This window comes from Carassius auratus, unplaced genomic scaffold (genome assembly GCF_003368295.1).
Source record: "Carassius auratus strain Wakin unplaced genomic scaffold, ASM336829v1 scaf_tig00214183_4049273_7079891, whole genome shotgun sequence".
NCBI classification, from domain to species: Eukaryota; Metazoa; Chordata; class Actinopteri; order Cypriniformes; family Cyprinidae; genus Carassius; species Carassius auratus.
This window is the reverse complement of record NW_020527547.1, coordinates 938,959-965,695: the sequence shown is the minus strand read 5'-3', so window position 1 is coordinate 965,695 and position 26,737 is coordinate 938,959. Positions and strand designations below refer to the sequence as shown.

The 26,737-nt window shown below is 37.6% G+C and overlaps 1 protein-coding gene across 1 annotated transcript; it reads left to right on the top strand.

The window, feature by feature from the left end:
- Positions 1-144: 144 nt before the first annotated feature.
- Positions 145-20,608, top strand: LOC113091304 (cell surface hyaluronidase-like). Its single transcript, XM_026256728.1, has 24 exons — positions 145-597; positions 3,867-4,218; positions 5,449-5,589; positions 5,714-6,278; positions 8,645-8,814; positions 8,917-9,105; positions 9,470-9,639; positions 10,440-10,652; positions 10,744-10,949; positions 11,708-11,777; positions 12,338-12,466; positions 13,075-13,163; positions 14,079-14,210; positions 14,310-14,345; positions 14,692-14,847; positions 14,932-15,109; positions 16,264-16,479; positions 16,636-16,847; positions 16,984-17,166; positions 17,798-18,026; positions 18,200-18,301; positions 18,645-18,790; positions 19,518-19,624; positions 19,724-20,608. The coding sequence occupies exons 2-24, from the start codon at positions 3,888-3,890 to the stop codon at positions 19,930-19,932; spliced, it is 4,179 nt and encodes a 1,392-aa protein (XP_026112513.1). The 5' UTR covers positions 145-597; positions 3,867-3,887; the 3' UTR covers positions 19,933-20,608.
- Positions 20,609-26,737: the final 6,129 nt, after the last annotated feature.

Here is a 26,737-nt window from a genome sequence, read left to right as displayed (position 1 = left end):
TAAAAAAATATTTGGTCAATAACCACAAACGATTGTGATTGGTCAATTCCGCCTGACTCATTTCCCCGATTCGATTCCTTAGAAAAGCCAGCTCACTTCAAAGAATTGAACGGTTCCGTGATTCCTTACGTCAGAGCGTAATGACGTAATAACGTGGTCTCTACACCTTAGCGAGGCATAGGTTATCACTTGCTCTAAAACAGTCAACAAACTAGGGCAGGCATATTTTGCTGTTTGTTATTTGAACCACAAAAAGCTTAACCAAAAAAATGCAATTCATAGTTTCAAAAGCAGTTTAATTTAAAGTCCTCACCCTATCTCTTGAACGGAAAGCCCAGCCCATCCAAGAGCCCCTTGACGCCATGCTAATGGCTCTTCCAGACAAGTTTATTCTGCTCCCTCATCCTCAATACACGCCCTAATTTCACTTACTCCGCGAGCCGCGCCTGTTACTGGGCTGGCTGACTGACTGATATCAGCACAAGAAAGAAAACACCATGTAAAAGAAGATTAAAACACATTTAGTGCGGTCTTCCTGTCATACAGCTGATCGAAAAAGGAGAGGACGAGCAAGTGACAGTGAAAAGATATCGAAAGGTAAGAGATCTCAACCTCTGTCTGCATGAATAAGGACCCCTACTACTTTAGATCTCTACTGTGAAGGTTTTTCAACGGATTTTCGCCCGTGCTTTACGCGTTTACAGCATCTGTTGGAAGATTCATGACTGAATGGAGAAAAGAAGTCACGCGTGGAACTGAAGTGAAGTTGATGAAACTTTGTGGCATTGTTTAAACTTTAGAGAGGGCGCGATGTAGCAATTCTGTTGAAACAATTTTGAGCATAGCTGAAATTACAAATGATGCATTTAAATATGAATAAATAATAAAAGTGTGTCATTCTTATATCATTTGCTTGTGTGTGTGCGCGCGCGTGTATATATATTTATATCTCACCCAGCCTAAGCTTGTTTGCTGGTGTTGTGTCGAAGTCTGTTCTATGTTTACCCTCGGTTTAGCGTTCCCGCTACGCAAAAAGCTTACAGAACACCCACGTGTACCAATCTTATAATATTAACTATATTTAGGTGTTGAGACCAGGATCGATTTGAAGGTTTGGAAGGCTTTGCAGACTGCGCAGTATATTTATGAAATATGAATTCAAATAAATGTACAATGTAATTCTACTATATATAAAATATATATATATTATATATATATATATATATATATATATATATATATATATATATATATATATATATATATATAATACGTTGGCCTTTTATGCTTTTGTGAATATGTGGTATACTTTACCTGTTTACTGCAAAATTACTCAGCTACATCATTAGCTTTTTTTTTAAAACTACCACCATCATTCCAGTTCCGAAGAAGCCATCTCCATCCTGCTTCAATGACTACCGTCCTGTTGCACTTACCCCCCATCCTCATGAAGTGCTTTGAACGGCTAGTCATGCACCACATCAAGTCTGCCCCCCCCCCCCCCCCTCAATGGACCCCTTCCAGTTTGCATATCGGTCCAACCGCTTGACTGATGATGCCATCTCCACTACCCTCCACTCAGCACTCACACATCTGGACAAAGAGGACTCCTATGTCAGAATGCTGTTTATTGACTTCAGTTCAGCAATCAACACAATCATCCCTCAACAGCTCATTTACAAACTGATCCAACTGGGGCTCAGCACTTCGCTGTGCAACTGGCTGTTGGACTTTCTGACAGGAAGACCTCAGGCAGTACGGGTCAGCAGCAACACATCCAGCACCATCACACTGAACACTGGGCCGCCCCCAAGGATGTGTGCTGAGCCCCCTCCTCTTCACTCTGCTGACCCATGACTGCACACCTTCACAGAACTCCAACCTTTTTATTAAGTTTGCAGATGACACGACTGTGTTGGGTCTCATCAGCAACAAGGATGAGACAAACTACAGGAGCGAGGTGAGCTGCCTGGCCAAGTGGTGCAGTGACAACAATCGCTCTCTGAATGTGGAGAAGACAAAGGAGATTGTTGTTGACTTCAGGAGAGCACACACTCAGCACGTTCCTCTGACCATCAACGGTGCGACTGTGGAGAGAGTGAGCATCACCAAGTTCCTTGTTGTGCACATCACAGAGGACCTCTCCTGGACTGAAAACACAGCGGCACTGGCCAAGAAATCAAATCAGCATCTCTACTTCCTCCGCAAACTGAGGAGAGCCAGAGCCCCGCCCCCCATCATGTATACCTTCTACAGAGGCACCATCAAGAGCATCCTGACGAGCTGCATCACTGTGTGGTATGGCGCCTTCAACATGTCCTGCCGAAAGACTCTGCAACGCATAGTGAGAGCAGCTGAGAAGATCATTGTTGTCTATCTCCCCTCCCTCCAGGACATTTATGGAACCCGTCTCACCCGCAAAGCCCTCTGCATCACAGGTGATCCCACTCACCCATCACACAGCTTCTTCAGTCTGCTGCCATCAGGGAGGAGACTGCGGAGTCTCCAGGCCAGGACCAGCAGACTGAAGGACGGCTTCATCCACCAGGCTGTCAGGAAGCTAAACTCACTCCCGAACTTGCCCCCCCTCCCCTCTTCTGCCCCAGGCACCACTGAACTACAATAAAGCAGACTTGAACTTGAACTTGAACATAATTATTATGTTTTTCTGAAGAAAAAAATCACTTAAATGATAATCAAAAAAAATAAGAATCTAATTTTAATTGTATCTGAATATTGACGATTGACCTTATAGGAATTCCAGTTTTAGACAACTTTTTAGACCCTTTGTTTCTTAAACAGGTTGGTCCTAACGTTTATCAGACTGATGCCTAACTAATAGCCCACTTTTTTTTATCACAATAAAAACGTTGAATATATATAGCCCCACTGTATATATATGATAGATAGATAGATCTATCTATCTGTTCACTGGGAGATGGGCCTCTTGCCAAGTCAAATCTTATATTTATTTTTTATAGTATTTATAGCAGCCTTACAAACAGGCAAACTGTGTGTTTAACTTACTTGAAGTACTTACCTGGGACCAGATGCATAAACATAGCCACCAAGTTAAAGGGTTAGTTCATCGAAAAATCTAAATTGTCATTAATAACTCACCCTCATTTCATTCCAAACCCGTAAGACCTCCGTTTATCTTCGGAACACAGTTTAAAATATTTTAGATTTAGTCCGAGAGCTCTCAGTCCCTCCATTGAAACTGTGTGTACGGTCTACTGTCCATGTCCAGAAAGGTAAGAAAAACATCATCAAAGTAGTCCATGTGACATCAGAGGGTCCGTTAGAATTTCTTGAAGCATCGAAAATACATTTTTGTCCAAAAACAGCAAAACTATGACTTTATTCAGCATTGTCTTCTCTTCCGTGTCTGTTGTGAGAGCGTTCAAAACAAAGCAGTTCGTTGTAACCGGATCTTTCTGAACCAGTTCACCAAATCGAACTGAATCGTTTTAAACTGTTCACGTCTCCAATAAGCATTAATCCACAAATGACTTAAGCTGTTAACTTTTTAATGTGGCTAACACTCCCTCTGAGTTAAAACCAACCAATATCCCGGAGTGATACATTTACTCAGACAGTACACTGACTGAACTGCTGTGAAGAGAGAACTGAAGATGAACTTTCTATTTATATTTCTATAATATAAATAGAAAGTTATTTTAGATTTATATTAATGTTCCATAATACTACAGTGTATTGTATATTTGTTCAAATAAATTTCAGCCTTGCATCTTTCAAAAAGTTCATCTCTCAAAAACATTTAAATATATAACAGGCCCCAAACGTTTGAATGATATTGGTCTATCTTTTATGGTTTTCTCTTCCCCTCCCCCAATCACCCCTAGGAGGTGGCATACAGTTATACCATGCAGGTGAATGATGGCCCCAGCAGTCAACCCATTTATGTGGCTCCTGTCAATGGAAACACTCAGCGGTCATCAGGATATGTTCCGGGCAGGATTGTTCCAGTTCGTTCTCCGCCTCCAGCCAAGGTTCCTCCACCGCCCCCACTGAAGCCCCAGGTCCCGCACCCAACACGACCTTTGGATTTTAATCTGTCAGAAGATGAGAGCAGAAAGGAGCGTGCCCAGAACCAACAGAGGAAGAACACTTATATTTGTGTTGGTGTGTTCTTCTGCGTTTTCCTGCTGATTCTCATACTCGTCCTCAGTCTTGCCTCTAAAGATGTGTTGGATGGTAAGAAACGATCACCTTGAATATGTAAGAAATACACTATCGTTTAAAAGTTTAGGGTCAGGAAGACATTTTCGTGTTTTTAAAGAAATTGGTGTGAGAGAGTAATTAAGTAAAAGTTTTGCTACTTAAGGAATAATTTACTTGAGTTCAAGTAAAAGTACTGAAAAATAATATGACTCAAGTAAGAGTAAAAAAGTAGTTTGTTGAAAAACTCAAGTTACTGCATTACAAAGTACTTTGGTATTTTCTATTTTTACCCAAAATGAGACAATGTAAGCTAGGGGTCGACCGATATTGGGTTTTTTATTCATATTTAAGAAATGTGAAATCATTTGTCAATGGATTGAAAAATAAATGTGTAAAATAAACATACTTTAGATGACAAAGTATTTTCCATAAATAAATAAATATTTAATAAAAATAATTAAAAAGGAAGTAAACACTGTAACCAACAGGACACTCAGTATTCTGGGAAGTTTGTGTTCATTGGGAATCATATTTTTCAAATAAAGCCAGGGTAACGCTTATTTTACATACAGTACACAGAGAAGATGACATGAATATGACAGTGGGCAAATGCATAAAGCGCAGCATAATTTTAAATGACCAGTTTAAACTTATAAAGCATTCAATTGACCATCACACAGAGAACATGCGGTCATGCAGGATACACACACACACTTCACAAGATCTCACAGCTGGATTCGACTAAGTTTGCAAGGTTTGTAAAACAAAATATTCATTAGTCACTCAAAGATTTGTTTAAATGAAATAAATGTGCATTTCATGGCAAACAAGAAAGTATTATCTGTATTTTCCTAATGACAATTTTATGATTGGTTTTATAAAAACACATAAGGCAGAATCATTTCTATACTGTATGAGTACATAGAAGAGGTTTTACAGAAATGTTTAAGAATTGTTGTTATTAGAATGTGTTAAACAGCAGACCAGTCAGAAATTTGCATTGCAAGTCATAAATTTCCTGCTAAATGAATTTATTTGTAATTAAATTATAGTTCAGTGCAAGCTTTCTTTCTGTAAAGAAAAATACATTTTGTGAAAGAATAATTTGTATAAAACATTTCAAATGTATCATTACAAATAATTATGTCTACCAAAGCAAATATCGAAATACATAAATACAAATAAATGTTGCTCATTCTTTTGTGGTGGGAAAAGAAAAAAAATTGTCCTCTTTTTTTTTTTTTTTTTTTGATCATTTTGTAGAGAACTGCCCTCATCACAACCCTGTGCTGCGCTCCTGGAACCCAGGCCATGACCTCTATAAAGTGGTGGTGGTACGCAGTGGTGAGCATTATCGCCTCGATTCATCTGCCACCCTGTACTCTGTCACAATCCAGGCTGGAGGTATGATCGTTTGTGTAAAAAAAATGCTTTGCAAAACACTCTGGCTTTTTCTATATTTCGGAGAATTCTAGAACTTATCTGGTTTTTAAGTCTCCTCTTTGTGCTTATTTCATTCATTTTATAGGTTCGGTTGTCTTTGCCGATGATAAAAAAGGCTCAAAAAACATTACATTACGAACGCGCCACATTTTGATAGAAGATGGCGGTGCTCTCCATATCGGGGCTCCAAAATGCCGCTATCTCTCCCTGGCTACCATCACTTTGGTCGGCCGATCGGATGAAACAGCCGTGACTGAGGTTCCCGGCATGGGCCGCAAGTTTTTGGGTGTGAATGCCAGAGGAACTCTGGAGCTCCACGGGTCAGAGAGGCTGTCCTGGAGCTTCCTCACTCGCACCGTACCCGCTTCAGGTTTGACCAGTGAGTATGGCTTCCAGAGGAACTTCAGCCGGGGAATCAACCTGCGGGTGGTTGATCAGGACACGGCGGAGGTGTTGACCAACGAGCGTTTTGACACACACGATTCCTTTAACGACAGTATGAGACTGAGTCAGCTGCTGCAGTCTCTACCTGCAGGACGCATTGTCGCACTGGCCACCGGTGATTCTGCGGTTAAGAATCTGAAGAAAGAGATCAGGACAACCATCAAGGATCTTCTAGGCAGCAATCATGTCATTAATCTCCAATACAGGTGAATAATGAAGGCATTTTGAAAGCATCAGTACTAAAGAAATTATCTTAAACCAGCCAAAGCTGGCTTACTATATGTTAGCTACTTTTAGAGAGGTTTTGGCCAATTTTCAGCTGTTCAGGTTGGGAGCCCAGCTAAGACCAGCTCTTTTTTTATTTTTTTACACATATTGCAGACATTTCTAGTCTCAATCATGCAGTCATGCAGTCTACTGGGATGGCTGCAGCACACTTGAAGATAGGAATGTCTTTGCATTACATAACTAAAAAATTTCAAACAATGTGGAATGTTAGGCTTCATATTATAAAACAATACTGTTCAAAATGATAACCCTGTGTTTGGAAACATTCTGGTCTTGAGACCAAAAATAGCTCAGAAAAGGCAGTCAGTTCAGAGACAATTCTGAGACTTGGTTTGATATTCAATGCTATTTTTGTATTGTATGTTATGTTGTCTAATGCAGTAGTATTCCGGCATTTTAAAGTGTGACTTGAGTGTCCATAACAGTCTAAATACTCTCTGGGTTCACTGTTAATCCAGCGCATTTATATAAACATGCAATTTAATGCAAATATAAAAGTTTTTATTTATTCAGTTGGCATTTTGACTTTTGCCAGTATACGTATAAGCAGTCTAATATAAGCCAACTGTTAGAAGCTAATAGTCCGTAGCATTCTCGGGCTTAACTAACTGTTTGGTTGTTACACAGAAATGCATCAAAATAAGCTTTGCATTGTATCAAATGGCAGTATTTTGCAGGAATAGCCAATGAAAGGTTAAACAGGCATATTTCCAGGATTTGTCTGAAAAACACTGACGTGTGTTTTTCTAAAGCTCAAAGCCAGAAGAAACAGATGCTGAGTCTCTTCTATTTAGATTGCAGAGGCAAAGTATGGATATACCGTGCAACTGAAAATATTGTAAAGAGTTTGGTGATATAAAGCCTAGTTTTACAGTCCACTGCAAAAGCACTTGTTTATAGAAATATGAAAATATACATGCTTATTTTAATATTCAAACTGCAGACTGTGTCTCTAGACACATTAGCTCGGTCAAAGATCTTGAGCATGAAAACTCTTGATTTCTGTGTTCTCTCAGTTACATATCTAGAACTGTAAGGCAAAGAGTAATATATCATACAAGTAAAAATGTTCTGTCTGCTGTGTACTGACTTGTACTGCCAGTGCAGTTATGTAGTTTTCAGTAAATCTGGTGAGGAGAAATGGGCAGGATATGGTTAGTAGTAGGTGTGACTCATTTTGAGACTTCACTTTGACACATTGCTCTCACAGAAGCCTCTTATTTTACCCTCGCTTTCCACCCCTCACCAGTCAGACTCGCCACATCTCTGATGAAAACATGCAAACTCGGAAGCTCCCTTTTGCAAAAAAGATCAGTCTGGCACAATCTAACCCAAAACTTGTGCAACAAACCAGCCTGTCCAATTCTAACCCCCCGCTCCTCATAGGTACTCCCAAGGGGGTGCTTTGGAGCTCACATGTTTTGATAGAAATAAATCGATAAGCCTGTTATTGGCTAGTGATAAATCTAGTGACATATGTGCTCTGCCAATGTCAGACTTACTAAGAGGCAAGAATTTGAGGAATGAAAGAATGTTGATTCTTGTGAAGTTTGTGTTGTTAAGAGAGCACTTAACTCCTGGTTGCTCAGGGAGGATTGTCCCTGTGGAAAGAGGTGTATGTTTGGATACAAAGCATGTGTTACGTGAGGGGCATGGGGACCTCCAGGGGTTGCAAGAGGGTCAAAATACAAACTTTAGATAATGGAAAATAAAGTTATACAATATATAGCCATACATGTATTCCAATAGTGGGTAGAAAAAGATCAAGATGAGTAAATGAAAGATTTTCAAACCTTTGAACATTGTGAATATTCAGACTCTTTTCAGAAAGCAATGACTTTCCTCAAACAATTCCACATGTTGGTTTATATTATCATCATAGACTGTTGACAGAGAAATTCAGTTGACTTTTGAGTGACAGCTGCTCTTTTCACTGTACTAATGGGCTGACTAGATAAATCATAAGAAGGAAGGATTTAATTAGTCAGTCTCATTCATCCTTGACAGTGTTTGGCTTTTTCACCCAAGAGTTTTGGCTGCTCTTCCATTACGTTCAGTTTATGTTCAATAACTGGTGATCACTTTCACATGGGGGTGCCGTGCACTGACAAGTCTTAATGAAGGAGCCATTCTGGACTTTATATTTCATTGTCGTTGAGCTGATTGATTTGAGCCAGTTTATGTTCTATGAATAGTACACAATTCCTCCAAATCTGTCACATCATCTTGCATGTTTTCGTCCATTGCTGGCTTTCTTAACCGCTCTTTCTTATCTCTGTTTCAGGCAGGCATGGGCCTTGGTCTCTGTTATTGGCGGAGGAAATGCTTCTTGCACAGAAGAGGTACGAGAACACGAGAACCATGACACAGGTGGCAAGGCGCTGGCTCGCCGAGACTTCATCACTGTAGATGGTGTTGGTTTCACTGTTACTGCTTACAGCGAGTGGAAAAACGGTACGTTTTGGACAGCTTAGGGTAAAATCTACAATATTGAACAAGAATGTATTAAAAGGAAACCCTTTTAAAACCTACACTGGTTTTTGTTCTACCGTAAAGGTTACCCTATAACAGGCTTCCAGGTGGACGCAGTGGATAAAGTGGTTCTGAACCTGATGGATGATGTTAGCAGCTGGAAACCGGGCGATCGGATTGTGGTGGCCAGCACCGATTACTCCATGCATCAGGCAGAGGAATTCACCCTGCTCCCGTGTCCCCACTGTAACAGGAAGCAGGTTCGAATTCAAGGTGAGGTAGTGGTGTGTTTGTGCTTAAACTGCATGCTTTTCTTGTGGTGGTAATGTATTCATTGTGTTGCTTTTCTTCCTGGATCCATTACTCATTTATTTTGTAAAAAAAATTCTTTTTTTAAAAGTTAATCCACTCATTCATTCCACTTGTTCCTAATTCGTATTATTAATTCTCCTTAATTCATCTAATTAAATGAAAAAATATTTAAACCGAGAATTTTTTATTTTTATTTTTTATTATTATTATATTTTTTTAGCATGTTGGGTTCATTAGTGAAGGTAAATCTCTAACATCATATTTTCAAACTCTATCATTAGTCAGTGAATTTTATGGAGTGTGTTCATGTGTTGGAATTTCTCAGGAAAGCCTCAGTTCACCCATGTGGGAGAGATACTGGACGGTGTGGACATGCGTGCAGAGGTGGCTCTCCTCTCAAGGAATATCCTCATTCATGGAGAAATGGAAAACTCCTGCTACGGAAAAAATTGGTGCCAATACTTCAGCTACGACACCTTCGGGGGACACATCAAGGTCTGTTTGAGGGTCTGTGTGTGTGTGAGTGTGGTTGTGTGTTTACAGTGTACAGTGTCCTGATTTCTTGCTTTTTTTGCATGTTTGTCACACTTTGTTTCAGATCATCAAGCAAATTTAAATATTAGTAAAAGATAACACAAGTGAACACAACATGCAGTTTTTAAATGAAGGTTTTTATTATTAAGGGGAAAACTAAATCAAAAACTACATGGCCCTGTTTGAAAAAGTGTTTGCCCCCGTAAGCCTAATAACTGGTTGGGATACCCTTAGCAGCAACAACTGCAATCAAGCGTTTGCGATAACTTGCAATGAGTCTGTTTGTAACGAGTCTAGCCATGTAGTTTTGGATTTTGTTTTCCCTTAATAATAAAAAACCTTCATATCAAAACTGCATGTTGCAGGTACTTGTGTTATCTTTGACTAATATTGAAATTTGTTTGATGATATGAAGCATTAAAGTGACAAATCAGGAAGGGGGCCAACACTTTTTCACACCACTGTATGTAACACTAAGCTGTCATGTGGAGAAATCACAGACTGTTGAATGCTGCTGTTTGCACAAGATAATGGAGTAGCTATTTTTTTTAAAATAGCTATTTTTGGGATTGGAAGGATCTGAAAGCATAATCTTAAATTTGTATGTTATTTTTGGCAGCAGAATGAAGACACAACACACAGTAGCACTTATACAACTACTACTACAACTTTGTATTTGTATTTTTTTTATAGATAGATATTATTTATTGGCCAACACTTGGTCTTGTGTTTTTGATTTCCTGTTTTATGATCTCGTTCAGATTTTGGGGAACTTCTCGTCAGTCCACTTGTCTGAGGTGGAGCTGAAACACATGGGTCAGCAGCAGGAGAAGGGCAGATACCCTGTGAACTTTCATAGGTGTGGAGATGTGGACCAGCGCGGGGGATACAGTGACCCCACCTATCTGAACTCTCTCTCCATCCATCACTCCTTCTCCCGATGTGTTGGCATACATGCCACTAACGGCCTGCTGGTGAGAGAAATATATATGTCCTGACAATAATGTACTTGTTTTCATTGATCTTCTCGTTTTGATTCATCATGATATCTTTCTTTTATTATAGGTTAGGGACACAGTTGGCTATGATACGCTGGGACATTGTTTTTTCCTGGAGGACGGGATTGAAGAAAGGAATGTATTTTTCCATAACCTAGGCTTGTTGACCAGACCAGGAACCATTCTACCTACCGACCGCAATGATAGCATGTGCACAGAAATTACAGACAGGGTACATAAAGGATATGTACCATCTCCTGCAAACGAGTGCAAGTAAGACACCGTAAACTGACACATATTTATTGAATATTGCTGGATAGACCTGTAACTTACAATGAGGCCAATATTCACACTGCTTGAAGCCTCTCAACTTGAATTTGAGCTTGTTTGAATTTTATCTTGAAGTCTCTTGATGTACAGAGTGCTTTTTCTGCTCTGGGTAACTGACCTTGACAGTGTGACCTGCTGTATTGTTTGGTCAAATAACAGGAGAAAGAACAGAGCTTTCATTTCCTGAGACTCAGCTGTAGTATTTTACTCTTATCTGGGCAATAAAACACCCAATGTACCAGGCGGAGGATGGCTGAGAAGGTGCTGTTTTCAAAAGGATAAAAAAATGTTTTGGGAGCATGTGTGTGTGTTTGTGTATAGAGCTGTAGATGTTCAGGATGAAGGTGTATGTAGGAATTATTGGAGTTTTTTTATTTAGCTTATTTTTATTTATATTTATTATGATTACTTTATCAGGTTATTTATTATTTATGTATTTGTTCTATTAATTATTCATTTATTATATATATATATATATATATATATATATATATATATATATGGTTTTACTGGATCTTTGTTTTATATATATTTATTTTTTTACCCAAATTATTTTAGTTTTAATTGTTATTGTAGTTTTAGTATTTTAGTGCTGCTAAAGTTTTTATAATAAACTATATAAAAAGCTAAGACTGAAATGTATTATTTTGTTTTGGTTAAATTACACATTTACAAGACCCTGTCTAATGTGTGTATTCTAGGGCAGTATCTACATTTTGGATCGCACACCCCAATAATCATTTGATCAGTAACTCAGCAGCTGGATCACAGGTAGGCACGATCCTTGACATTTTCACTGTGATCTGTAATGAAAAGTGAGTCAGTGTTCGTTTGCGACATTTTCACAGTATTTATTCATCATAGAACGACTATTCCGTGACTTTCTCTGATTGAATTTGTGCTCCTTGAAATGATGCCCACAGCTCTGTGATACTGACGAGAACATCACAATGCGCTTGTGTAATCACAGATAGCATCTCCACATTCCAGGTCTTTAATTAAAAATGTATTTGCCAAAATAAATCTGTTCGGGCTGGTGGTATTGTTACGGTTTGTTTTGTTTGAGGGTTTTGTATATAAACCACCCTCCACCTTTTTTTGATTAAAAGAAAAGCTTCTTATGAAGTCAGGTTAAAAGAGTCTCAGTCATCTTCCCATGATAGAAATCAGGACTCGGGAGTAAATATTATTCACCCTCTCTTTCCATTAGTACAAAATAAGCCATTTGTAAGCAAATTGTCAGTAGGATGAGTTGTTTAACCTTATAAAAAATATTGAAAATATATATATGAACATAGCTGGTATATTAATTTTCTCCTTTTTTTTCTCAGGATGCAGGAATTTGGTATGTTTTCCACAATTCCTCTACTGGTGATTCTCATGGACTGATTCCAGAGACGAAAGCTGAGCTCACGCCTCTGGGCATCTTCTTTAACAACCGTGTTCATTCCAACTTTAAGGTAATCCCATGCCTGATCTATGATTCTAATGCCAAATTCACAAGTCGGTTGGGAAAAACAAACCTACAAATAATAACAATGATTCAGGATAATTAGACTTTATGATTTGTAATATGCATTCTGAGTCTTTTTTGTAAGTTTCCTTCAGGTAGTGTTCAAAGAACACCATATCAATGCTGATTTGATACATGGCTTGCTGTGAAGTTCGCATTTCTAGCCCTTGGCTTATAATAGTGCAGTTCATAAATCATTTTATTAAATGTGGCTTCAGGAAAGACAATGCAATCAATTATGAGTTCAAATATTTATTGCACGTACAGAAGGCATCTCCGTTCTTTCTCTGAAATGGCTCCTTGTTCAAAGGTCTGGCACGATGTGTTTGTGTGACAGGGTGCTCGCCCTTCCATTTCCCTATACAATAGTTCTCTGTTATCCATTTGTTTATGTTGGCTAGCTTGAGCCGTGTGCTGAGTGTCATGACTCGTGATTGTCCAGGTGCTGAGAAGCTGCAGGCTTCACTTTCACTGGCACTGTGTTACTTGCATGATACAGACACTGAACATACTATTTCAAAGTGAAGAGTGATTGCTTCTTTCATCCTGTGTCAGGCTGGCCTCTTTATTGATAGAAAAGTCAAGAGCACCAACACCACTGCAGCAGACCCTCGTGAATATCTCTGTCTGGACAACAGTGCTAGGTGAGTAAACCTGGTGAACGTTTCTTTATGTCCTGGGTCAGTTGATTCAGCTTATAAAGAAAACACATCTGGCCAGACAGAGTTTCTGCACTAGTCAGGGGATACGGGATGTCTGGAAAGAGTTCTGGTCTCTTCTTAAGCCACACCCCACACTATAAATATACAGTGTGTCAGTGTGTGTTTTTCCAAAAATTCTGATTACCGTTATGTGTCTGGACATTTTCTTTACTTTTTATTTGTATTTACTTCTATAAAATAAAATTGTGTATTTACTTTTTATTTACATTATCATTTACTTTCATATTTAAACTATTATTATTTTTTATAATTTTCCTAATTGTAATCATAACTAAAATATAATCTTACTGAAAAAAAGAATAATAAAAAAATATATATATATATTGTTTCTACAATATTTAGTAGTAACTAGTAGTTTGTGCACATTTGACAGGATTTTAGAAAAAAATAATAATAATAATACAAGACGTAGTCAGCTAGACGATGAACTATCAATATTATTAATTAATAGTTATTATATGATGCAGTCACTCATGTAGCAATAATTGTTAGTTCTATATATATATATATATATATATATATATATTATATATATATTATATATATATTATATATATATTAGTATTTAAAGTTGCAATGAAACGGAATGACAGATATTTTCTGGACTGTATTTTTACTGGATGATTTGGTACAATATGTTCAAAAATAATATTTTAAAGACATACATGGATGAGTAGTCTACAATAAGATCTATAAGATGCATTTACAAAATAGATTGTGAGTTTTCATTTAATGGTGATTTCATCAGCATACATTAAAACCAGTATAATAAGTTTTTATGTATAAATGCTTAAATTTAAATGATATATTTTTCATCATTTGACATTGCTTTCTCAGGTTCAGGCCTCATGAGAACTCTGATCCGAGCAGACCACGGGTGGCTGCACTCATTGACACTCTCATCTCCTTTAAAAACAACGATCTGGGGGTCTGGATCCGTGGAGGTGACATCATCATACGGAACTCAGGGTAGGGGACAAAACCTCATTATTATAGACCCATTAAAAATCGAATTGCATAAATAAAATGTAGCAATCTTCTGATTTTTTTTTTTTTTTTTATCAATAGATTTGCGGACAATGGTGTTGGACTGTCATTTGCTAGGTACTGTGTCATTTTTTTGTTTATCAGATCTGTCAGTCAACAACAAATTATGACCTAAATAATCGCATTTATGAACAGCACGATAAATTAACAACCTTACAGTTTATGTGAGTGCTTGTGCAAATGCAGGAATGTTCTTGCTGTTTGTGTCCCTTGCTGCAGGCATAGTCATTTAAAGGAACACTTGTTTTATGCTAAAACACTCACAGTCTGATTGGCAAATGTGTGCCTGGGTGTGAACCTGTCTGCACTAGTGTTCTACATCAACCTCCTAAGGCACGCAGGCAGTTAATAAAACAACTAAAGTGTTTCACTCCTCTCCTCCTCCTCTTCCTCCTCACTGCAGTGATGGCAGCTACCCTAAAGACGAGGGCTCTAGTCAGGAGGTCTCCCAGTCTCTGTTTGTTGGTGAAAGCAGAAATCGTGGCACCAATGGAGGACAAAATAAATACTGGGGGATCGGTGGAATAGATGGAAAGATGAGGACTCTACCAAGAAACAAGTATGTGAGGGAAGATTAGTATTAACATAAACTTTTGTCAGGTTTAACTGGAATATTGTTTGCCTTTTGCTCCGTTCTTGTCAGGACATTTCCAATCCGAGGTTTTCAGATAAATGATGGTCCAGTGAGAATCTTAGACTGCACGTTTCGGGCCTTCAGTCCCACGACAGAGCGCTTTACCATGGCTGTGGGATTCAGCCTGAAAAACATCTGGCAGCTGACACCCAGAAATAACCTGTCGTCTCTCGCCTTCCAGCCTAGTGTGAGTGCACACACACATTTAGGTCTTGGAAACTTCAGCTGCTCACTGACACTAGTGTACTGTGACTAATAACCCACCTATACAGACATATAATGAGTTACTCAGTTTAAATGCTTCTGTGATCAAACATTCAGTGCTAAAGAATTAAAAACTCAACATTGTATATTGTATATATATATTATGAAAAGTGAACTAGTTTCAGTTTATTTATTGAATTATATTATTTAGATTTTAGTCGTTATTTTGGGGCTGCCCAAGTTAGTGTGATAACCAGGTTTATTACTGTTGAATAAAACTAAAAACACAAAGAAAAAAAAACATATTTGAAATAACATAAACATTATTGGAATAAAATAAAGTAGTGAATTTCTGAATAAAAACTGATGTCAACATTAAAAAAATTACAAAACACAACAAATTACGCAAACTTAACTGCAATAAAATGGAATATATAAAAATACAAACTGATTGAAAATATTAATAAAAAATATATTGGTGGTACTAAAATAATACTGGTGTTAACTTTTAAAATATATTGTGTTTCAAAAAGAATATGTGGCCATTATTTATTTATTTTAGTCAAATTTTTAGCTTTTAGCTTTTTTATTATAAATAAGGGTAAGAAAGAGAATGAATATGTAACATACAGAATTGAAGTTTTCTAAAAAATAAAGATTTATGAAGAAAAAGAGTTTAATGACATTTTGTTTTGGTCCGAGTCAACTATAGATTAATTACAGGGACAGGCCCCTGGGGCGACCTAGGATTACTCAAGGTCACAGACACCTTTTCTTTAGAAACACATATATCCCAGATAACTCCACCCATTCTGTCTGGTCTGTAATAACGGTTGCTGTTTATCTTAAGTGTTACTAATGCTTGTACTTCTTGCTTGTTTCTCAGTGAGAGACGACACATCTGGTTGTTCTCTCTTGATTGGTCACCATCTGCTCTGGTGCTGTGGAATTAAAAAATAAGCCACTGTTCTGGCAGCTGCTATTTAGCATATGTTAAAAAAGCCCTTGGAAAGGTCTTTTAAATGTGGTCATATTTCACCTCACTTGTGTCTAAACAATACCACATTGATTCTTCATCTGTCCGGATGTTTTTCATTTACATTTCTCATGACCAGTGATCCTCTTTTAATCATCCAGGTAACTCTAAGAGCATTTTTTGGCCAACCAGGCGAGTGGTTTGAGCAGAATGATATGGACGGCGATAAAAATTCCATCTTTCATGACCTGGATGGTTCAGTCAGCAATTACACAGATACATATGTGGCAAGGGCCGACAACTTCCTGATCCGCCACCCTCAGTGTGTGGAAGTTCCTCATTGGAATGGGGTTGTGTGCAGTGGCAAGTACTCTCAGGTAAAAATATATACGTCTCATTCACTTTTTTGCATTTTAATGTTATGTTGATATGAAAGTTCCAAATCTTACTGACCTTAATGACTATTGAACAGTAATGTATATTCTCTTAGCTGTTTTTGCTTTTTCAAACAATGTTACTTATGTTCTACATAGGTGTATGTACAGACACAGGGTGCATCTAATCTGAGCCTGTCTATCAGTAGAGATGAATACCCTGATAAGCCCATGGTTCTCAGAGGTATCAGAAGCCAGACCGCTTCTTCTCAGCAGTACCAGCCTGTACTGATGATGGGCAAGAGCTACACAGTGCACTGGAATGGACCTGCACCCAGAGAAACCGTCCTTTCACTTATTAATTTTGACCAGTAAGTAAATAAAGAAGAACGTGATCACCCATGTCTGAAATAGGACATTAGTTGCTAAACTATATAAGCATGAAATTTTGCCTTTGTAGTTAACATACATGTTGCTCATGCCAGATACAATCTGTTGCTCTTGTAGGGGTGATTGGGCTTTACTTGGCTTCTGCTACCCCAATGAAACAGTCTTCCAGATCACATCAGACATCTACAACAGGCAGAGCAACGGCTTCGATGGCATAGAAGACTACGGCCCTGTGTCATCCATTTCGGATCTAGAGAAGCGACAGCAGGAAAGGAAGTACTTTTTCGACCAATCTGTTGGGTACGAAAAAAATGTCTTTGAAATGTTAACAAGCCTTTATCAACACAATGATTTCACAAAAAGCTGTAGGAATCAAATTAGGTCTTTGAAGTTATGCATTTTTAGGGATATTAACATAGTTAATAATATCCTACAATTCTATAGTATTAATATTCCTTTAAACATATATATATATATATATATATATATATATATATATATATATATATATATATATATATATATATATATATCTGCTAAAAATTTAAGTGTTAATAATTAATCATTAGATGATGTAAAGGGTGATCTTACATAATGCTTCATTAATCATTCTAAAATGCTGATTTGGTGATCACGCCGTTGACTGAGAGGATGTTATTTTGTCTGGCTCATTCTGATGCCCATACAAACAGAGCTGTGTTTTTTTTCTTTTCAGTGGAATTGATCCATGAATGACTTAGTTATAGTTGTCTGTACAAATTAATTATCTTACGTATCATGTTTAATTTTGTTTGCACTAATCATTTTGTATGCACATTTTCTCACAATGCCTTTGGGTTTTACTTTTGTTGTTCTACCTCCCTTTCAATTATATTGTCAAATACAGATAAATTATTGTTGTTGAGACAGTAAGCCTGTATTTAACCTCCAGTTTGTTATGGCTGTACGCACGAGCTCGGCACAGTCGAGATGGCCATAGCTACTGCTCCACCGCAGGCTGCGAGAGAGTGAAGATCATCGCCACCATACGTGCCAACCAAAAGACTCAGACCTGCAACTGCACCGCCAATGCCTACCCCAAATACAGAAAGCCTGCCAGCAACATAGTGCCTATGCCAAAGCCGAACACCGAGCCCTGCAGAGGCTGTGGGGCCTCACAGGTAAGGACGCTCCAAGCTCCATATGAACGGACCAAATCATTTGTGTATCTCTGTTTGAGTGGACAGACTTTGAACAGTGTGCCAGATAGACAGACTGTCCATCTGCCATCATGTCCAGAGCACTTTCTTGGCAATTGTGACAGGGAGTCTGGCTTTTCTTTTGCTTCCTTTAGTTTGCCTTCTCCAGTGATCCATGGAACAGCTACCTCCAAACCCAGATCAAATCCCTCAGTATAAAAGAAGAACAGAGTAATGACACTCAAGCCTATATCACTGTAAGCGATTATTCAATCATTTAATCTTGGGAAAATCATGCTTTTGTTCACTGGTTTATTAAGTAAAATGTGAGAATACATGTTTAGCTTTATTTAGCTTTTCTAAGTTTAGTTTTTATTGTAGTTTTAGTATTTTAAAGTTAGTATGTTAAATAATATAATTTGATTTTAAATATATACTATCTTTTACTATACATGATGATATGGGGTTTATTTTGTGGTGTTGTGTAGAGGACAGGAAATTAGAATGTGTTTAGCTTCATTTAACTTGCATATTCTTTTGTGGTGCATGAAGAAATTATCTTTTTTTTTCTCTCTCTCTCTTTCCTGTCTTATAATGTAGGTGAATGCAGCGAGGTTTGACCTCAACCAGTCAGGGTTCCTCATAGTTACTGTGGATGCGTGCTCCGGAAAAGTCACAAAGAACTCATTGTTTACGATGCTGGACACTAAAATGGAACAGTATTTTAAAACTGGAATTATAAAGAGGTGAGGTTTGAAACTGAATGTCTGAAGGTTGTGAGAAGTAGGCACTGTAGTAGTTGTCTGGATGAAGAGGTTGAGAAGTGACATACAATGTGTATTGAGTGTGTATTTGTGATGAGTGTAAGGATGTGTGCAGTGCTGATTTGATGTACTGAAGATTTTTAGTATACACACTACTGTTCATGGCTCAGTAAGATTTATATTTTTAAGAAATGGATACTTTTTTTCAACATGGACTCATTCAATTGATCTAAAGTGACAGTAAAGACATTTTTACAAAAGATTAAAATTAATGCTATTCTTTTGCACAACACTGAAAATAATAGGATATATATATATATATATATATATATATATATATATATTATTTTAGGATTTTTTTTTTATCACCAAATCAGCATATTAGAATTGATTTCTGAAGTGTCGTGTGACACTGGAGACTGGAGTAATTACTGCTGAAAATTCAGCTTTGCCATAACAGGAATAAATTATATATATTTTTAAGTATATCAAAATAGAAAATCATTTAATTAAAAAACGTAAATCATTTTAAGTGTAATAATATTTCACAATATTACTGTTTTTACTGTATTTTGAACAAACAAATGCAGCCCTGGTGAGCCCAAACTTTTGAACAGTGTATTTTTCCTATTCTAATAGACCTTTTATTTTTAAGGGAAGCAATTTCTGTATTTCACTGTTCAGACTAAAACAGTTTGGTTCTGTGTAGGTCGATAGTTCTTCTTGCCACAAGAGGTCAGCCTGCTGGGATTGCTGGTGCTGCACAATATCTGGTCCCTTTGGGATCTGCTAAAATGCCAGATCTTCAGAGCAAAGGTGACAGATTTCTGTAACACCAAAAATTACTGTAAAGATCTGTTTTTCCTTGTTGAGGTTCACTCTGCGTTTGCTGAACCTATGACTGTCTTTTTATAGATGCCATTGCTTTCTTTGGGTTCCTCGGCCAGGTAGGTTCTTCACCACAGCCATGGTCTGCTCTGTTGGCCAGCCAAGATACAGAAGTCCTGGGATTACAGGAAAAGTTCATTCCCCTGTCCCTAAAGGAATACTCTTGTCAACCACAAAAAGATAATCCCACACGGATGGATATTGAACTCCTGAGAAAATCTCTTAGCCAAAAGTGAGCCTTTAAAAGATGTGAACAAACAACAAAACCAGCGAATGAATGTGAACTTATGAACATAATTTATTTCAGCAAGGGAAAGCGCTAGTGGCCTTTGAATAAGTATTTTGTTAAGCGAGTGAATGTCTTTATTTGTTTGTGGTTTTGTCCTGCGTGGTTGCATTTTGTCAAATGTTATTGCACAAAGTGATGCACTTTTTAAATACAAACCAAACTGGATAAAAAGTGGACAGCACAAGCTAGAAGTACATCAGAGTTAGTTCGGCACCACCAGTTATGCATTTTTAGGGTCTCTTTTCCTCCTCCAACCATCTGCAGGTGTAAATGACACTCAGGCTTTCCTTTTCTGTTATTTATTCCTCTTGATTTAATGGGACATGCCATTTATTTAATTCATTCTGGGTTTCACTGCTGGTCGGCCATCAATGACTCTATAGTTTCGCCATTAAATATTTGACAGTATTCATGTTTCAACTCAAAAAATTATCTATAGATAAACTATTTTTCATTAAAAGTAACAAACAAAAAAACATTGTCTACTGTTACTGTATGTACGTGTATGTGGAAAAGGTGTTGAAACAGTTGTTAGCTACTGAAATTTTATTATCAGGTCTCACAGGAAATCACACCAACGATTTCAAAATTATAAATAAACGAGCAATGAAAGCGAATGGTGACTGAGGCTGTGATGTCATTCATTCTGTATTAAAAAGACATATCGGTTTGAAACAACAAGAGGGTAAATGACAGAACTGACATTTTTTTTTTACTGTCCATTATCTGCCTTTGTAATGCCATCACACTCCTTTGGCTTACCTTGTCCAAAAACCCACATTCGCGGTCTTTGCATTTGACAGCTTATATTAAGTATTCCCTGTATTTGACCCAAGTGTTCAAGTGAGGATGAAGACCTGTGAAGTGTGTGTAGAACTTTACATTACCTGATGTTACCTAATGTAAAAATGCAAGTGTTTACACAGCTTAATTTTAAATACTTTGCATTTTAAAATCAATTTATTTTGTGGTGCTTCTAATTAAGTGATAAAAGCAGTTATAAAAATGTTACATATTAAATATACTTATATATGCCGCAATAAAACGTGTAGCACTTTGTTTAGCTACCAAATTATTTGTAATATCTAATTATTATTCATATTTAACTTACATTGAAAGGTTTACGTGGCCTCTCGCGATCTTGGCAAAAAGTTTCGATTTATTTCCACAACATGATGCATGATGGGATGAACTAAGCCTCGAATAAGGGCACTGCGCTTAGGCGTTTTTAAGATCTGGACTTGCGCGCTCTCATGTGGTCAAGGAGACCGTGTGGGTATTTGGACAAGGCAGTAACCTCCCATATGAAATGAAATTCATTATTGAGATTGAAATGGAAGCCTGAATTGCTTGTATGTGACGTTTTTTATTTGGGTTGAATAAGTTATGTTACTTCTAAACGAGATCTTTCTTAACCCGAGTTTCTTAAAGGTGCAAAATAAATTTTTTTTCCCCAGTATAACGTTAGGTGTTGTTTCTTCTAGATTTTTTTGCATTTGTAAAATATTTTTCTTTACTAGTTATGATTTTGTGCTTGTGATGTTCTGAAATTCTGATAAAATATTACAAAGCTTATAGAACAAAAATGCGTGATTGTTTTGTGTTTTTGACAATGAATAAGGCGTAAAATACTTGTAGGTAATTATATGACCACTAGGGGGTAGGATTGCGTTAGAAGTATTCTGTAATTGTCGTGGACTACAGCTATTTCCACCACTGTCTTTCTTTCAGACCTGATCTAGGACATCAAGCATGTGTGCCATAACAAGAACGGGATTTCAGGTATTACTGTCATATCAGAGAGAGTGTGAAATATGAAGTGAAGCACAGACTCCTACATTAAGATGTGAGCGCTCATCAATCACATGAAGGCTTAAACCACACATACAACAACATCCAATTTATGTTTCTTATTAATTATTTCTAATTCATGTTAAATAAGTGCTAAATGACTTTTAAATGTCTTAATATAGATATGTCTTTAATTTGTTACAAAAAATATTTTAGCTTTGCAAAGAGACAGATTTGACCCGATTACATTCATTGCACGTGCTGTATTAATGTTTTTCGCTAGGCTTACGAAAGCTCTTAATAAATGTTCTCGCCGAAAGATTCCTCACGCGCGCATATTATTATCACGATTACCTTCTGTCACGCTGCTAGCAGGATTCACACAGCAGGGCTCGTTTAGCAGTGGGCTGACAGGACGAGAACAATGAAAGCTGCTCACTCCTACTCAAATGCTACCTGTCAACCGTATTAAACATTCCGATAGTGGGTTTCATCGAATCAGATCTAGGCAGACTGTTATGTGTGTTTCCTAAAGCTCACATACTGAAGCTAAAATATCGTAATAGTCAAAATTAATAGCATTCATTCATTAGAGTGGATATTGGCGGTATATTAATTAAACAGTTGGATTGTAGCAGTAGCCCTTTATTGTCACTAGTCACAAGTACCAGGGAAATTAGCCATCAACCTGTCCATACATACATACAATACAATACAATATGACAAGGGGGTAGACAGGACAGGAAGACAGTGAATTGAGGAAGAAATCTAGCATAACATTAGGGAGGCAAGGAGAATGAAAATAAAATAACACCCAGACTATGCTCCTTCTGGAGTACAGTGTGAGAACAGGAAAAACACTTCAGCAACAAAAGCACATAATCAATACAAACACATGACTTTGTTGTGTTGTGCTTCATCTGTTTCTACTGTTAGGCCTATCTCTTCCTCGCTTTCTGAGCTGTTCGAGATGAGATTACACACCTTGGTCGGTACAGCACATTTAACCTACTCTGTTGTGAACCTCAGGTGTTTGTGTCTAGGATCCAGGAAGGATGCAATATATGCAACCTTGCCAGCGCTGCTGACATCTGCAGGCGTAAGTCGCCGCTCCAGTGAAGTAGACACTTTTTGCTTGAACTGAGAGAATTTGGGAGACCCTCCTGGGATTTCTTTGAGGTGTTTTGACAGAAGAGTTGCTGTCAACAGGTAAACCACGGAAATGGATACTCTGGATTCTCCACATGAGGCAGTGGTGGCACATTTAAGTGTGTGAAGCACTGGGAAGAGTTCCTCCATATCTTCCCAGCTATCATCAGTCAGTTCGAGGGTTCGTGCATCTGGTGGTTTAGTGAAAGCTCTGTCTGATGAGACTGCAGATATTGCCCATCTTTCCTTGAGTAAGCACTCGAACATGTAATGAATAGAATTCCACCTAGTACTTTATAATGGGTAATTTAATTATAATGAATAATTTGCAGATCTGCAGTTGATTCTTTTGTTTCAGCTCTTGTGATGCAGTTGTGTTGTGATGGAAATGAGAAACAAGATGACTGGCAGATGCAACAACATAATTTATGTGTTGAAGCTTGAAACCGTTATTTGAGTGTGTGTGCAAAGCAAATCCCACTCTTAACAGTTTAGTGTTGGCAAGCACCATGTTGCTCGCATTGTCATGCATGCATGCAGTGATTTTTATGTTTGGTCCCCAGTGGTCTTGTAGCAGTGGAAAGCATATTTGCCAGATTTTCAGCAGTATGCTGCTCTGGCATGGCTTTAGTCTGCAGAACAGCATTGTGAATTTCCCAATCAACTATATAAAGACAGGTGAACCGTGATGTACGATTCGGTTGTTCATGAATCTGTGGTAATTTTTTCAACACTCGCTAATTGTCTGCACAGCTTCCTTACATTCTCATCAAAAGTTTCTCCAGTCTACAAATTCCATAAGCTTTCGAAAATTCTCTCCTTCTACAAAGCTGATCGGAAGAATATCTTTAGTGATCATCTTAGTGATGAGGGCTGCAGTTTGCCAACTTGGTTGTCCTGACCACAAAACTAGCCACAGATTGCTGCTGACCTGTGGATGACCTTATGATAAGCATGCTTCGCACAGCAGAGTTTACACTGCCCTTCATTTTCATTAATTTTATTATAAGAGCTCCACACAGAACTCTTATTTGACATTGTCCCAAGTGACCTAGCCGTTATATCCAACTCAAGTCTACAGTGTGCACATGAGAATATGTGTTTTTCTTCTGTTGCCTTTGTTGGGTTATTGGCAGCGCCACCCTCTGGTTACATGAACACCAATGATTCAGCATCGAAATCATGGGGAATTATAATTATTTTGACTGTAATCGCTCAACCTGTTTGATATTCTATTTAAATCAACTAATCCAATATTGGAAAAAAGTTGTCAACCATCCCTAGTCTATTTATTTATTTATTAGGGCTGTCTTATTGACCCTTTGCAGTGACCCCCCCCCCCCCCCCAATTGTTACAGTTGCTATGTTGACAAATCATGGCTGTTTCTCAATTCAAAGAATGCAAAGAATGGACTTGTGTTCTCATGGGGACCGTCTTGCCAGGCTGCCTTGAAAGTATGTACTCGGAAGGACGCAACAACACATTGCATCTTTGTGAAAACTGAGACATGAGGTCGATGTGGATGGATTGGCACATGTCCTGGCAGTATTGATTTAGTTCGGTTGTTTCTTAGATTGAGACAACCAAGAAATTTCGGATCAGCGGAATTTCGGAAAGCTGATCTAAAATTTACACTGGTCCTACTTCTTACCTGATTGTAAGCTTGTTTTGTTGTGCAGATGTTTTCCTCTTTTGTTTTCTTAATATCCACCATCTCTGTCTTTGTGTCTTTGTTTGGTTCGGCTAAGGTCCGTCCTGTGCACTGAGCGCTCTCCCCTCCACATCATGAGTAGACACGCCCCTTACTGCTGATTGGCTGGAAGTTTGTTTAGGTACTCCGCCCAACTCAGTTTTCTTAAGCAATTTTGAAAAATACATATCTCACCTTTAAGGGAATATAAAAACTTAAATTCAGAATTTACAAATTGAGGCCTTTCTTATATTCAGAACTCTACTGTTGTATAGTGTATATGTTTGCACCAGACTGTGTGTAATCACACATTGTGGTGCAACAGAGTAGGATATTCTTACACAGTTCCGGCATGGGGTTGTAAATAATTAAATGGCTCAGAAAGTGACATAGGGGTATGCTACTATGGCAACATCCTCCCCCCACAGAGGTGGCACTTAGTGGGGTAGTGTAAATGTCGACTCCATCTAATGTCAATGGGGTTTGTCAAGTACACCAAACTGCCCATTTTTCCTGGCTCCTTCACTTTTGAAAGGTCAGTCTGCTGGTTTTTATTTAGTAGGCAGGAAATAGGTCAGGAAGACTTTTGAGTGTGAATTCAGTGATTCTGCTAAAGGCGGTTGAGATATCTTGACTCCTCTTCAGATATGTGGCCCACAGCCTATCGAACCACCAAAAAGATTGAGACAGTAAAGTGATTTCTCGTGGCACTCAGGACCTATTACTGCCATACAATGCATGTCAGGAGCTTTTATAATCTTATTATCCTTTCAAGGTTGGCATGTTTACACCATTTCCTGGGCTTAGGACTGGTATCTTGATGTATTATATGGTGGTTTCTTGAGTAAATGCCTTGTATTTTTACAGTATTTCAAACTGATTAAGACACTTGTGCAACATAATGGCTTGTTTATTGCTAAGTGAATAAAGTTATGAGAATGTTTAAAATAATCATGTTGACAATTCTACAATATGTAGATTTACAGAGACAAGTCTTACAGCAACTTGGAATATTTTAAAAATAAATTTAGTATTCATTATGTGATTTTTAGAAAGCAATCAAGCTGTATTGGTCCTATCAACTGTGTGATCATGCGATGTAAGCATTGAATCTCTGCGTAACTAGGGTTGGGTACTGAAACCCGGTTCCATATTATGACAGGTATATACCAGATCAAATCAGAACACAGATTTCAGTGCCTCAGTTCAGTGCCACTTAATTGACTGAGGTGTTGATTGAAATACCCTCTGGTGCTCCAAAACGGACACGAGAAGCATCATCACCGCACATAATCACTTGTAAAATTATATTGAATTCATGTGGTTCAACGCAAGTCGGAAAGCTCTGATAATACAAATCCAAAACATCTTTGTAGTAAGGTTAGTGTCCATGTTGTTTTCACATTCAGCACAACTCTGGAAATATGACCATCTGAGGAGCATGTAAATGCAGCAGTTACTACATTAAACTTGCTTAAATGAAAATGCCTAAAGCTAAACTTCCCCTGTAAAGACTTGCAATGAGAAGTGTTTCTAATCTAAAGCAGTTGTCTAACAAAAGAGAAAATTATATCATGTTTTTACTCCACAACATCAGTCAAATGCTTCCTTTTGTGATCTGATGTGACTTCATATCACAGAATGAGGCAGGAAATATATTCTATTCTGTGATAATATAATATTTTGTATTAAAGGCTATGTATAATATACTGAAATTTATGCTGTGTCCATTAGCAGTGGATTATAAATATATTTAATTGTTATGAAAACACCAGAGATGGCTTGAAGAACAGATTGTGTTTATTGTCTTAATGTTTCATCATTCAAAACATTTCCAAATAAATTTTAAGTAGACATATGATAATCCATGGTTTTTCTCCAGGGTACAGGAGGTGTTTTTTTTTTTTTTTGTTAATTTGTTTAAAATTTTATTTTAAATCACAAAAAACAAAAAAAACATTCTGATGTGTCAAGCCACCAGAACCAAGCTGAAGACCGTGGTATTGAACAGAGAGCTAACTGTATAGTTGCATCCCTACAAAGAATATTGATTACTGATTACACTTAATTATTGATGTAAATTTATTGTGTTTTGTATTTACTTATATTTATACATTTATG